Source organism: Colletotrichum graminicola (assembly GCF_000149035.1).
Source record: "Colletotrichum graminicola M1.001 genomic scaffold supercont1.69, whole genome shotgun sequence".
NCBI classification, from domain to species: domain Eukaryota; kingdom Fungi; phylum Ascomycota; class Sordariomycetes; order Glomerellales; family Glomerellaceae; genus Colletotrichum; species Colletotrichum graminicola.
This window is the reverse complement of record NW_007361073.1, coordinates 24376-37793: the sequence shown is the minus strand read 5'-3', so window position 1 is coordinate 37793 and position 13418 is coordinate 24376. Positions and strand designations below refer to the sequence as shown.

Below are 13418 nucleotides of genomic sequence, written 5' to 3'. Positions count from 1 at the left end.
ACACGACTGGCGGTGACAACAAGCTATTCATACCAGCGCGATATGCTGCACAGCCATCTTTCCAAGAAGGTTCCCAGAGCATCTTCTGTCGTCGAACCGCATCCTTTTCTTTCCACCCAGAACGCCGGCCATCTGCCCGGGCTATTTGCCCTGCCGCTCTGGAGGCGCCGGCATCCCGGAACAATGCTCAAGCAACAAGTATCTGCTTCTCGTTCCCTCTTGCAACGCTACAGGCTGCGGGATTGAGCGCAACCCCGAATGCTGCTTATATTCTTTTCCGGGACCGAGCATGTAACCGATCTCAAGCGATAGACACTTGCTGGTTTTTTTTTTTTTTCGGGATGAATTATACGAAACCTGACACAGTACAACGCATTCCACCCGCAATATACGAGCCTTAGCACATGTACGTGTGAAAGTCAAGAGGATGTGTCGACATTCCTCTCACAAGTCCACCACGGTTGCACCGATCCGAAGCTCCCAAGAGAGGGGTTCGGGTTCTCCCGTCCGATCAGACGCCGGCCGAGCGGGTCTCGCGCCCGATCCCGCCGGGGGAGGGGGGGGGGGGCTCGTTCGTTCGCAAACCTTTTCTAAAAGCCTCACCATCCATCTCCACCCGCCCAATCACGTCAATTCAACCCTTAACCCCAGCGATTTATCTGCTCCCTTCCCTTGGTACACCTCGCCAATACTATCCCGGAATCATCTTGGGCTTCAGTAACAAACATTTATATACATATATACCTAAAAAGAAGGACCCCCCAAAATGGCGGAAGAACGAACAATCCACCAGCCGATCCACCCTTCCGTCCGCGCCAGGCTTGACCCGGAGTACGTCGCGCTGCACGACGCCATCATCCAGTACATGGAACCCTCCGAGGCCAGGCCGTGGGACTAAACGCGGGCAGGTAGCGCTACTAAGAGATGGCTGTGACTTAGTCCAGCTTAAATGGATCCTTCAGCGAACTGAGTAAGATTACCGGATTCTGCTGCAACCAATTCATCGACCCGATGTTCTTTTGCTGTAGAGGAACGTCGGACTCTCTACTAGTTCGAGGTACACAATCAAGGGGCGTTTGTAAATGAAGATGCTCGTGGCGTATGGGATTCGAGAGTTATGTCGAGTCAGAGCGACGTGAGTGCGACAACCAGGGGCAACCGGTTAGGATCAACTCTAGAGGCTACGATCGCGCCATGAAGTAGGTTGCTGGCACACACCGCTCCGATAATTCATTCTATCCACGAGTCTCATCCCCTTAGGTCTTGCGGGTTTGGTGCATATCTCGAAAAATAGCAATGGGCAATAGGCACACTGACTTAACCTGCGCAACCCACAGCAAGGGCCGAATCGATTAAACTGGCACCTTGGGCCATAAGGCGGGTGGTCCGCGCTACGAAACCCAAAGGATGGTTAAAATTACCTAAAGGTGAAACCAGTCTGCGGTCCTCCCAAGGCCTCGCGGATGGGATATGCCTTTGAAGGTAGTGGGTATACACGCACTGGCGGGACGAGGAGCTCCTCGGCGGCAGCGTCCAGGCGCGCGCTCTACGGCCAGGCGGAGAGGCCCCCAATGCCGCTGGTTGGCCGTGCCTCGTCTGGCTGCACGGCGGCGGCTGGGTCAACGGCGGGCTGGACAGCGAGAACGGGTTCCTGACCCACGTCTGTCGATGTGAGAGCCCCCTCCCCCTCCCCGTTCCTTCATGATCTTCGCAAGTGGCCGTTTCTAGTCAGAAACCCCTTCCCCCTTGTTTTTGGTCGCTGACCGCTCGACACGACTAGACGTGAGGTGCGTGGTTGTCACCATCAACTACCGCCACGCCCCCGAGCACGTCTACCCCGCCGCCGTGGACGACAGCCTCGCCGGCCTCAAGTGGCTCCTCGAGCCGGCGACCGCTTCCCGGCTCAACATCAACACAAGCCTCGTTACAATAGGTGGTGTCTCAGCGTTTGTCAACCTCCCCTTATCCCCCCTCTCTTTCTCTCTTTCTTGCCCGCAGGACCTCTAACACGCCCCGTTCCCCACCAGAGGCGGCAACCTCGCCGCCGTCGTCACCATGAAGGCCTCCCTCGCCGGCGTCGCCCCCGCGCCCATCTCCCAGCTCCTCATCTGCCCAGTCATCGACAGCACCGCCACCGCCGAGACGGGCTGGGCCGCCTCCCGGCACGTCCCTTGGCTGACTCCCGGCCGTATGGGCTGGTACCAGGACCTCTACTTCGCGCGTCCGGAGGACAGGCGGCAGTGGGACGCCTCGCCGTGCTTCGCGCCCCCCGACGTCCTCGCCCGCAGCCCACCGACGTGGCTCGCCGTCGCCGAGGTCGACCTGCTGACGCCCGAGGGCCTCGCGTACGCGGACCAGCTGCGCGGCGCCGGCGTCGACGTCCGGACCGAGGTGTACAAGGGCGCGACGCACTCCGTTCTCGTGCTGGCCGGGTGAGTTGGCCCTCCCCTCCCCGTCTCGCGTTTGATTCGGCAGGTTGGGAAAAGACATTTGGTTTGTTTCTGACCTTGATGGGTAGTGTGCATCAAATCAGCCGGAAGTTGGTCCACGATGCCTGCGCCTGGCTTGCGAGGGGCTTTGGTTCGGCATATGACCCTTCCGCCGCCCCTATCCTGTCGCAGCAAGAATAGGTTGTCTCGGCTCCGTGCGAAACGCCTTTCTAGTCAGCCGGGCTAGCGGTCCTTTTGAGACGAAGTGATTGGTTCTTCTTCGAGGACTTGGTTGGCACGGAAGGGGGGGGAAGGGGGGGGCTATCCTTGTCATTCGTGAATCATAGAATGAGACATTTTATTTACAAGCTATATATATACCGTCAAGGCTTTCGAAGTAAAACTGGCACCACCCAGGTTATTTGTGCTGGGATGGGGAAGCAAAGGAAAAAAAAAGAAATAGTTTTTTAAAAAGCCTCGGACGGGCTGCGAGGCCCGAATTTTTGCGCTCGCCGGCCTTTTATGAAGCCGTCAGAAGCTTCTGGAGCTCCGCGAAACGGACGGGCTTCGGCAGGAAGACGTCAAAGCCCGAGGTCTCGGCGTCCCGGCGGGCGTCGGAACTCGCCAGGCCGGTCAGGGCGACGACGGTCGCGGCCTGCAGCTTGTGCTCGCGCTCGTACTCGCGGATCCTCTTGGTGGCCTCGAAGCCGTTCATGACGGGCATGCTGATGTCCATCAGCACGAAGTCGAACCGGCGGCGCTTGCTGGCCGACGCCGGGGCCGACGCGCTCGAGGCCGCGACGAACCTGTCCAGCGCCTCCTGCCCGTTCTCGGCCTGCTCGTACGAGAAGCCGCACTTCTTCATGAACATGACGAGGAGCTTGAGGTTGATCTGGTTGTCGTCGACGAGCAGCACGTGCAGCGCCACGGTCTTCTGCTTGACGAGGACGGGCTGGCCGCCGTTCAGCGCCGGCGACAGCGCGAGGGCCCCCAGGGGCTTGATCAGGGGCTGCGCCGACATGGCCGGTTCCAGCTCGGCCGGCTTGGCGTCTTGGTGGAGCGGGGTTCCGACCCTTTCGACCTCTTCGGCCTGTTGTCGATCGGTGGAGAGGGACCGGACCGGGATTCCGGACGTCCCGCCGTTCTTCTCCAAGTCCGCCGCTCGCTTGAGGCAGTGGGTGAAGACCTTTGCCAGTTTTCTTGGACCGCAGCTGGAGGTGGCGTCAGCCGTGATGGGGGAAAAGGGGTACAGTACAATCGAAAGAAAGAAAACTACTAAATACTCACGGTTGGGGTATCACTTCCACAATCTCTGAGAATTCCATCAGAAGCTTGCTATGCTCCTCCAGAATCCGTACCGCTTCTTCGGCGTTCGGACTGACGATGATGAATGGGGCCTTCCTGCGTTTCAGAGCGCTACTTGAGTTCTCCTTGAATCGCTTCTCGAGGACCTCCTTGGAGGGCGGTTCGGAATACAGATAGAGATCGGCCTCTTTTGGGTCTGCCGGGTCTTCTTTGTCGACCTTCATGTGAAACCATTCCGCGCAGGTCTCGGTGAGGATCCCATTCAACTTGGCCGCCGGTGGGCTCTTCGGCTGTGATCCCGAGCCGTCTCCTCCTTCGAGAAGCACGACCTGCAACCCCCGGGTCTGTTCGATAGCGCTGCGCATCGCCTCGTCGGGCTCGCGGGATGCCTCGTCGGACACGGGGGTGAAGCCGAGGTGCACGTCGATCTCGGTGCCTCGGTTCTGCTCCGACCTGACCTCGAGGCTTCCTCGGAGGGAGTCGACGATCTGCTTGACGATGCTCAGACCCAGCCCGGTGCCGGGTTGGAAAGAGTCTTCTTGGCTGAAGGGGAGGAAGAGCCGAGTCTGCTGGAACTCCTCCGACATGCCCTTGCCCGAGTCCGCCACGCGGATCATGGCGTCAATCTTTGAGCCACCGGCCCTTACCTGGCCGCTGAGGGAGACGAGGACGAAGCCGGTTGACGTGTACTTGAGAGCGTTGCCGAAGAGGTTCATGATGATTCTTCGCAGGGCGCCAGGTTGCGTCTTGACCAGCCAGGGCGTCTTTGGGTCAATGTCCACCAGGACCGACACCACGCCCTTTTGACCCTGGGGCTGGAAGTTGCCCACCGATCGGATGTTTCTCGACTCGTTGACGCTGATGCTGGGCTTGGGCGGCCCATCGAACGGGCCCGTGCCTACCAGCTTCTTGAAGGCATGACCGGCGGCGATGGCGTCGACGACCTCTTCGACAAGCACGGCCATATCCACGACGGACGTCATGCTGAGGCTTTCGAGAGAATCCGATGTGATGGCGACGGGCCTGTTCTGGTTCTGCCTGGCACGCCTCCTCATCTGGGCCCGGCCGAGCCTGTTGATCTTGCTGTAGTCGAGCACGTGATTCAGGGTGTCTAGCAGGGTCTTGCCGCAGGTGGCGATGGAGCTGATGAGACCCGACTGGTAGGCGTCGGTGGTGGTGTCCTGAAGAAGCTCGACGGAGCCCAAGATGCCGTGCAGCGGGCTGCGCAGCTCGTGGCTCATGCTCGCGATGAAGGTGGTCTTGGCGGCCTCGTTCTTCTGGCTGTTGATGCGCCCGACCTGGGTCATGATGCTGTTGCTGAAGGCCCGGAGATAGGACAGGTCCTGGTCGAGGTTCATCATGCGGCCGGTAACCGACGTCCATAGGAAGCAGCCGCCGGCGAGCTTGTCTTCGCCGTAGTCGAACAGGGGCACGAAAACGACCGTCTTGGCGCCCGGTATCTTTTTGAGAAGCTCTTCGTGGACCATCTTGACCTTTCGCCGTCGGCCTTCGGACCTGTCGATGGGGGGTGCCCCGTCGACGCCCATGGTTTCCCTGTCGCTCGCGCTGTCGTCGCCCGACGAGACGCCGACGCCTGCCTCGGTGAAGGAGAAGGTCTTGCCCATCGGGAACATTGCAAAGTACTTTTCGAGAATGCCGAGCGACAGCGCCGGGCCCTGTTCGATCCGTTGGCGCGCCCGTTCGTCGGCCACGGAGTAGCTCAGTATCCTGCAGGGCCTCGACGACGGCGACGTGTCCGAGTCGGAACTGTCGAGGCCAGAGCCCGAGGTGTGCTGCCGAGCGACGTCCTCCTCGTCCGAGGACTGCGTTTTCCCCGACTTGGGGCGGCTCCCCGGCGTCGAGTCGGTCGTGGCCGTGGCGCCGAAGAGGGCGACACCGTCGGCGAGGGTGGAGTGGCGGAGGACATCGGCCGCCCGGCTGAAGAGCCTCGACATGCCGTCGGCCCTGGGCTGGGGTCCCTTCTTGGTCGACGGCGGCATCTCGGAGGGGGGAGAGACCGGCTCGGTCTGCTGGCGGGACGCCGAGGACTCTCTCGAGCGCGATTTCGTTTCGGCGTGGCGGAAGTACGAGTTTGACCGGGGCATCGGACGCCTGTTTGATATGAGGGCCATGTCTGGCGGGCGTACGGTCGAGGGGCTCCGGGGGACCTCGTCCTTGGTGGTCGTCTGGTCTTCGGCGAGAACCGAACACCCCTCGACGAAGGTGGCCAGGCCGCGCACGATGCGCTCACCCTTGAAGCGGTCGACGCGGTCGCGGGCCCATTCCAAGTGCTCCATGACGGTCTGGGCGAGACCCTGCATGAAGCGGATCTCATCCGCAGTCAGACCATCGTGAGGGACTTCGTCGGAGACGGCAAAGGAGCCGATCTTGTGGCCGCTGCGGGAGATGATGGGCACGCCGGCGTAGAAGCGGACGCCGGGCTCGGACAGCACGTAGGGCCGGTTGCAGAAGCGGGAGTCGAAACGGCAGTCATTGACGATGAGGCCGGTGGCTGTATACGGCTTGCCTCGATGGTCGAGGCCGGTGCACGTGTTCACCAAGGAGTGTTCGCAAACAGCATCCGGGCGCGACAATATGGCGGCGCCCACTAGTGAGAATGACAGTTGTTAGCATATCGGCTCCAAACGTACACGTCCTCTCTCTGTCTCTTTCTTTCTTTCTTTCTTTCTGGCTCTCTCTCTCTCTCTCTCTCTCTCTCTCTCTCTCTCTCTCTCTCATATATTCTCTCGCGGAAGCCAGAGGTGCTCAGAGTCGACAATGTCATGAACGGTGCTCATGGCATGTTCTGGGTGGTAAAGAGGCTACTACGTACGCCACAAATCGGCACTGGGACCGGTAGACCGGTCCTCGTCGCTGTTCAAGCCGTCGCTCTGGTGATCCTGCAGTTCGTTAAGGTCTCCGAGCTGGAGGGCGCGGGTGGATTCGGCAAGGATCGTCTGGGTGGTGGAATCGATCAGCGAGACCATGGCGCGCCTCACGTTGAGACGCAAGACGGCCAGCTGGGCGAAGGCGGTCAGGGCCTTGTCGGGCGATGGCTTGGGTTTGTAGCCATTGCCGTGTAAGTCGGGGGCGGCGAGGCTGTCTACGTTGAGGGCGACATTGAGCGAGGAGCCCTGTGCAACCTCCCAGCTCTGGAGATAGCGCTGCACCTCACGCTCGCGCTGGGCTTCAGACATTTGGATCGAGATGCGAGAATGCGCCGGCGCGCGCAACACGGCGACACAGGCAAGGGTGGGTGGCGGCGCTCCGGGCCGAGCGAGGAGTGCGCGCGCGCGCGCGGGTGTGTCAAGACCAAAGGTGTCGAGACAGCGACGGGAGGATCGTCACGTCTTTTGCCCTCTACCTCTTTTCGTCAAACCTTCTTTGATCGTTTGTTGTTCGTTTTTTCCCCCCGTCCTGTGTGTTTGACTTGCTTGGAGGGGGAGGGGGAGTTCCTAGAGGGGCCGAGCAAGGTTCAACGGCGGGGTGCACGACTAACCCACACAACCTATCCGGACGAAGAAGCACAATAGGAACAAATGGTGGTGGCGTTAATACCTATGCACGAATGGGCAAGGGGGGGTGGACGTTTCCAAAGGAGCTTGCTTGGCTTTTACCCGTTCTAGGGAAGGCAAAGAAAAACCAGACTTCGGCCAAGACTCTATCTTCTCTTGGACTTGGAGAATAATTACATCATAAAGATACACAACTGGGCAGGATCCACAGCATCAACGGGGGGCCATTACATTCTGCGGTCTAGATTGGCCTGGTTCGGGCCTATGAAACGTGGCCTAGCACCGTTGACTGCGTGTCGATTGGACCAAAGATAATGGCTCGGCGGGAGATGAGTCCTTGTTCCCACTCACGATCGATCGATCAATCAATGTCCGATGTTCAGTGTCCAGATAAAAGCCGCATTACCGCCACAATTCCTGTCAAAAAGCACGCCAATATACAACACGTGGTACGCCACACGTGTATAGCATCAACTTGGAAGTGTATAGTTAGCATCATCATATCAACACTTGAGTTTGGTGTAGCTCGCAACTCGATATTCAACTCAGGACACTTTCTGCTGTACATGTGTTTGGTGGTTAACACACCATCGGAAAGTCTCGGTTGACTGGCTGTCTTCTCTCTCTCTCTCTCTCTCTCTCTCTCTCTCTCGGCTGTTGCTGAGGGAACAAACAAGGTGGCTTAGATAGCCGCCCCCCTGCCTCTGGTCACAGAGACCCCCAACCCGACCCATCCGCGGCTCAATGTCACGCCGACGAGGAGATAAACAAGAGGCTCAAAAAAATTGCCTAGGTTACCGCAAAACGCTTACCCGGTGGTTCGGGCCCTAGCAAGCACGAGCCGCCCTCCTCGCAACTCAAAACTGCGGCCCGCATGCGACGATGCTGGACCGAGTCATCACTAAGTGATGCCGGCAACAGACATGCCGACCATTCTCGCAGGGAAACTCTCCAGTATCTGTTACTCAAGAATCTATTCACTGTATCGCTCGCTGCGAAACCGTGTTGAGTCATCGGCAAAGCTGAGGCAAGACTTGCAACCATTGTTCAAGCTGCACGCGGCCCTGGTTTTGTTGAGAAGAGAAAGATGTTTTTTTTTATCGTACACCTCAGAGCATTTGGAAGTGCGGGAACTCCCATGATGGCAGAAGGTCGGATTCAACCTGTGTGAGCCCGTCTTCAGTCTCGGTGTAGGCGGAAACCCGTGAGAGTCAGACGTGAGTCCCTTCTCATCCGAGGACCGAACCAGTTCCGTTTCTTCCATTGCAGGTGTATTGGATCAATACGTCTTGAGAAATGGTAAAGAAGGGGGGAGGTTTTGATCCATAGGACTGTTGCATTAAAGAAAACGACCAAGGGGAGAGACATCGCTGAGCTAACCTCAAGCGCCTCCTCGCCTAGCGTCGCAACGGTAAGTGACTCACGCCCTGAGTAACATCAATATCACTTGATATCACCAAAACCAACTACCAACTTGATCGCAATATTCATCTTCGAGATTTCACATCTCAACCAAGAGCCAAGCCCGGTGATCCGTTCCCCCTCCTACGCACAGCCATGGCCTCGCCGACCTACACCGTCCTCGTCACCGGCTCCTCCGGCCACCTCGGCGCCGCGCTCATGCTCACCCTCCCATCCCAGGGTCACACCCCCCTGGGCCTCGACATCCGCCCCTCCGAGACGACGACGGTCGTCGGCTCCGTCACCGATCGGGCCCTCGTCGCCTCCCTCCTCGCCCGCCACTCCTCCATAGTGCACATCGTCCACGCCGCGACCCTGCACAAGCCCCACGTCGAATCCCACCCGCCGTCGGCCTTCGTGGACACGAACATCACCGGCACTCTCGTCCTGCTCGAGGAGGCCGAAGCCGCCGACGCCGCCGTCGCCGCCGCCGATGGCGGGCCCAGAAAAGGCGGCCCCTCGCGCATCCGCTCCTTCGTCTTCGTCTCCACCACCTCCACCTTCGGCGCCGCCCTCGCCCCGGCCCCCGGCCGCCCCGCCGCCTGGATAGACGAGTCCGTCGCCCCCGTCCCCAAGAACATATACGGCGTCACCAAGCGCGCCGCAGAAGACCTCTGCGCCCTCGCCCACCGCCGCCGCGGCCTCCCCGTCGTCGTCCTCCGCGCCGCCCGCTTCTTCCCTGAGGCCGACGACGACCCCGACCGCCGCGCCAGCCTCGCGCCCGCCGACGACGGCGCGAACCTCAAGGTCTGCGAGCTGGCCTGCCGCCGCGCCGACATCGCCGACGTCGCCTCCGCCGTCGCCTGCGCCATGGAGAGGGCCGTCGCCGTCGGGTTCGGCACGTACATCATCTCCGCCCCGCCGCCCTTCCTGTCGCGGTTCGCTGGCGGCGGCGAGGGCGGCGGGGCGGCGGGCGGAGGACAAGGTTTCCGAGAAGGTCCTGGCGGAGGAGATGGTGGAGGGGGGCAAGGTTTTGGAGAAGATTCTGCCGGAAATCTTGGAGAGCTTAGATCAGGACAACAAGCTTTTGGAGATGCAGCCGCGGAGCCGGTGGCAGCAGCGGCGAGGCGCACGCTCCTCCGGCGCTTGGACGGGGACGCAGGGGCCGCGTTCCGAGAGTCGGTCCCCGGATGCGCGGCCGTGTTCGAGAGCCTCGGCTGGGGGTTTCTGGGGCGCGTGGACCGCGTGTACGATTCTTCCAGGGCGACCAGAGACCTCGGTTGGACGCCCGAGTGGACGTTCGAGAAGGTCGTCGAGAGGCTCGCGCGCGGCGAGGACTGGAGGAGCGGGCTGACGCACAGGGTAGGCAAGAGAGGCTACCATGCCGTGCCGACCGGCGTGTATACCACGCGGTGAAGGGCAAGATGAGTGCTGGCTGGCTGGCTGGCTGTTGCGTGTGAGTGTGAGGGTAAGTGTCTGCGTGTTAGTACATTAGTGTATGCACAAAATGGCAAGCGAAAGGCTAAAGTGTATGTATGCATGTTGGGAAAAGGTTGTGTTCATTTAGTGTTTACGGATTCTGTGTATGATCCCATCTCTATGAAGGGGAAAGTAAAAAAGGACAAAAAGGAAGGGCATAAAAACATGCCTCCAAGCAAGCGCATGGCTATACCAAACTCCGACCCAAAACTCCGACCCAAACCCGCTAAAGCGTGCACAAATGCCATGGATATGCTGCTGCTGCTCGCGGAGCCGTTCCCGTTCTATTCGAGAGCGCCCTCCTCCTTTGGCGGCAGGACGCCGATCTCACGTCCCAAATCCAGGATCTGCGATGCGACGGCCTCGACGTCCCACGTCTTGATGGGGATGCGATGCGCGCCGTCCCACTCGACCAGCCGCGCCGTCCCCGGCTGGCAGTACTGCTTCAGCAGCCGGCGGTGGTGCTGCAGGCCGGGGTCCTTGAGGCCGTGTATGTGGATCGTCGGCACCTTTAGGACGTGGTCGTTGGACAAGCCGTTGGGCCAGTCGTGGTAGTCGACGCTCGCCTCAGCGGCGTCGCCGACGCCCTGCGGCGCGTCTATCCGGTCGTCGAGCACGATGAGGGGCGCGCGGCCGGCCAGCAGGACGCCAAACTTCCAGTCCGCCGCGCCGCCGGCCGAGGCGATGCGCTTGCCGTACTTCTCCTTGAGCATCTGCTGCGTGTAGAGCAGGCTCGCGCTGACCTTGGCGCCCTGGCTGAAACCCAGCAGGCCGACCCACTCGCCGGTGGCGCCGAGGGCGTCGTCGTCGTCCATGGCCATGCGCAGCTGGAAGTGGATCTCGGCCGAGGCCGTCTCGGCGTCGACGTACTGGTGCTCAGGGAGCCAGCGCAGCCAGCGGCGGAAGGGGCCGTGGTCGCCGTAGACGGCGACGATGTCATGGTGTGGGTTGCAGATGAAGGGCCCGTCGACGAAGACGAGGCGGAAGTGCTTCTTTAGGCGGGCGATGAGGGCCCGGCACTGCATCTTGAAGACGGCCGCGTTGACACCGCCGCCATGGAGGCACAGGATGCGTGGGAGTTGGAGGGTGGGGTCAGAGTCCGCTGAGGGGATGTTGATCGCGCCAGGCATTTTTGCTGTCTTGCGTGTGTGTGTGTGTGTGTGTGTGTGTGTGTGTGTGTGTGTGTGTGTGTGTGTGTGTGTGTGAGTGTGTGTGTAGGTGTATGGGGCTGTGTATGCGTGTATATGTACGTCTATGTCTATGTGTGTGTGCGTGTGTTGAAAAGTTGTGGTAGAATCAACTCAAGTCTCTCGACCTCTCTCGGGTATCAATGGAATAGCAATGAGAGCGAGCTGTAAGTTGTTCGAGAGCTTGATGCAAGGAGATGGATGTTTCGGGACCGACTTATACACATTCGGTTACGTGGGGGAGGGGCGTGAGATAAATAGAAAGCAGGGAGCAAGGAGACACGGTGCACGGAGGAGGAGGATGTCCAAGGAACAGAGCAGTGTTTGCTCCCATCCGGAGAAACCGGTAGGCAGTATCCGTACGGTACGGATAGTTAGTTACCTACCTAGTCAAGGGAGTAAGCGGGCGGGATCAACCACCATCAACAAGTTCTGCTCTAATCATCTTGCGCTCGCCAGTCCAAGGCTTCTGACTCGTTCCTCGTTTGCCCTTGTCCCTCGACGCCAGACCCTTATGCTTAGCGGCGTTTGCGCAGGGACGGGGAAACCGAGCGCCAATGTGGGCCAATGTATTTGGAGCGGTTGTCTCATTGTCCGTGACCTGGCCCGCCGGAGCTCCGACCTGGGGGACTAGGACGGAATGGTACCGTGTGTTTTCTGTCACCCTGTTTCGTTTTGCGTCGACGACCGAACGCCCCGGAGCTCCAACCGGGGGTCTGGGACTTACTAGGACTGACAGGTTAACGCCAATGTCTCTTGTCACCAATCTCGTTTGGCGTTGGTGACCGACTCGAGCTCCCATCAGGAAACTGGGACGAGCGGGGTCAGAGGTAGGCCGCTTGTCAGTCATTGTTGTGGGTCGAGGTTCTGTGCCGACATCAGGAAGAGCGCCGGTATGTGGCCGGACGATAGATTACTTGGTTGGTGTTTGATGGTATCTGGTTGCCTGTCTGACAGCTTCATCGGCCGGAACTCCGGCCGGGAAAGGGGGGTTGTTGACTGGGGCGAGACCAACGTCGTGTTTCCAATGGCTCATCCCCCTCCGTTTGACGTTGATGACCTCACCTCAGCAAAAGGTCTAGGTTACATGACAGTGGCTAAAACCCGGTTTGGGGACCATATCTAATCGCTCTACCCACCGGAACTCCGGTTGAGGGACTGACTGGCGCGCGCGCCGTGTCTCTCTTGTCAGCATTCGTTTTGAAGCAAGTGTGTCTGGATAGATGTAGCCTTGAACCGGACGGTAATTATTGTGCACGTACGTTTGATAAATAAAAGGTCAAAGCACCTTTTTTTTTTTTTTTTTTGCGCCTTTTTCCATAGTGCACCGACAATTGCACATGCAGCAAGACTCGCGCATATCGCAAAGTGCATCCTCTCTTAAGAGCGTAATCGCTCCAGTCAATAGACGGGATGCAATCAAGGTGTTGCGGGTGATGAGATGATTGCCGTGCTTCGCTAGGATAAGGTTACGAGAGATCAAGGGGCATTACTTGGCCGAAGCCGTCCCATGGTCAGCCCATGTGCTATGTACCTGTGCGAAGACAACTTCGTACCTATCCGTACACTACGCAGTACTGTGTACGGATACCTCACACATAAAGGTGAACGGGCTTGGTGCGGAGGGATTGTGCCCACTCGAAGAACACAGAAAACTCAACTTAATTGGGACAGGGACAGGGTCACCGCTCCCGCCATCTCGGTTGAAACGTGCGTGTGTTATGTGTTTGTACAGATACTAAAGTTTCGATTACAAGCATCATGGTCTATGATAGTGGGCCAACTTTGCGAAAGAGCCGGACGAACTGCCCGGCCGGTTTCTCAAGGGGCACCTCACTCGAGCAGTGAGAAGCACCTGGGTTCCCGATGTGATCGGGTCCCGAAGCCATCAGGTTTATCTGATGGGTTTCCAAAATATCTGGTTACTTGCTTGGTCATTTATAGTCTAGAAAGACAGGTGTCGATGACGACTGGGCACTGTATTGGAATATTCGTGTCCTAGAGGAGTGAATCACCCAGAAACCTTATTTCTGAGATTGACTCCAACGTGGATGGTAAGGGTGTGAACGGCCGCTGCTCATGAGTAGTGATTAGTGGCCAGG

At 59.1% G+C, this 13418-nt stretch overlaps 5 protein-coding genes across 5 annotated transcripts; 2 read left to right on the top strand and 3 right to left on the bottom strand.

The window, feature by feature from the left end:
* Positions 1 to 766: 766 nt before the first annotated feature.
* GLRG_10883 (uncharacterized protein) lies at positions 767 to 2630 on the top strand (the record flags this gene model as incomplete). The annotated part of the gene is made up of 5 exons (XM_008101557.1): positions 767 to 888; positions 1531 to 1670; positions 1781 to 1946; positions 2028 to 2432; positions 2519 to 2630. The coding sequence occupies 5 exons, from the start codon at positions 767 to 769 to the stop codon at positions 2628 to 2630; spliced, it is 945 nt and encodes a 314-aa protein (XP_008099748.1).
* Positions 2631 to 2949: 319 nt separating this feature from the next.
* GLRG_10882 (hsp90-like protein) lies at positions 2950 to 6931 on the bottom strand (the record flags this gene model as incomplete). The annotated part of the gene is made up of 3 exons (XM_008101556.1): positions 2950 to 3640; positions 3717 to 6342; positions 6568 to 6931. The coding sequence occupies 3 exons, from the start codon at positions 6929 to 6931 to the stop codon at positions 2950 to 2952; spliced, it is 3681 nt and encodes a 1226-aa protein (XP_008099747.1).
* A 1875-nt stretch (positions 6932 to 8806) lies between these two features.
* Positions 8807 to 10066, top strand: GLRG_10881 (NAD dependent epimerase/dehydratase; the record flags this gene model as incomplete). The annotated part of the gene is made up of 1 exon (XM_008101555.1): positions 8807 to 10066. The coding sequence occupies one exon, from the start codon at positions 8807 to 8809 to the stop codon at positions 10064 to 10066; it is 1260 nt and encodes a 419-aa protein (XP_008099746.1).
* Positions 10067 to 10413: 347 nt separating this feature from the next.
* GLRG_10880 (citrinin biosynthesis oxidoreductase CtnB) lies at positions 10414 to 11259 on the bottom strand (the record flags this gene model as incomplete). The annotated part of the gene is made up of 1 exon (XM_008101554.1): positions 10414 to 11259. One exon carries the CDS (start codon positions 11257 to 11259, stop codon positions 10414 to 10416), a length of 846 nt encoding a protein of 281 aa, XP_008099745.1.
* Positions 11260 to 11728: 469 nt separating this feature from the next.
* GLRG_10879 (uncharacterized protein) lies at positions 11729 to 12166 on the bottom strand (the record flags this gene model as incomplete). Its single annotated transcript, XM_008101553.1, has 2 exons — positions 11729 to 11938; positions 12044 to 12166. 2 exons carry the CDS (start codon positions 12164 to 12166, stop codon positions 11729 to 11731), a joined length of 333 nt encoding a protein of 110 aa, XP_008099744.1.
* Positions 12167 to 13418: the final 1252 nt, after the last annotated feature.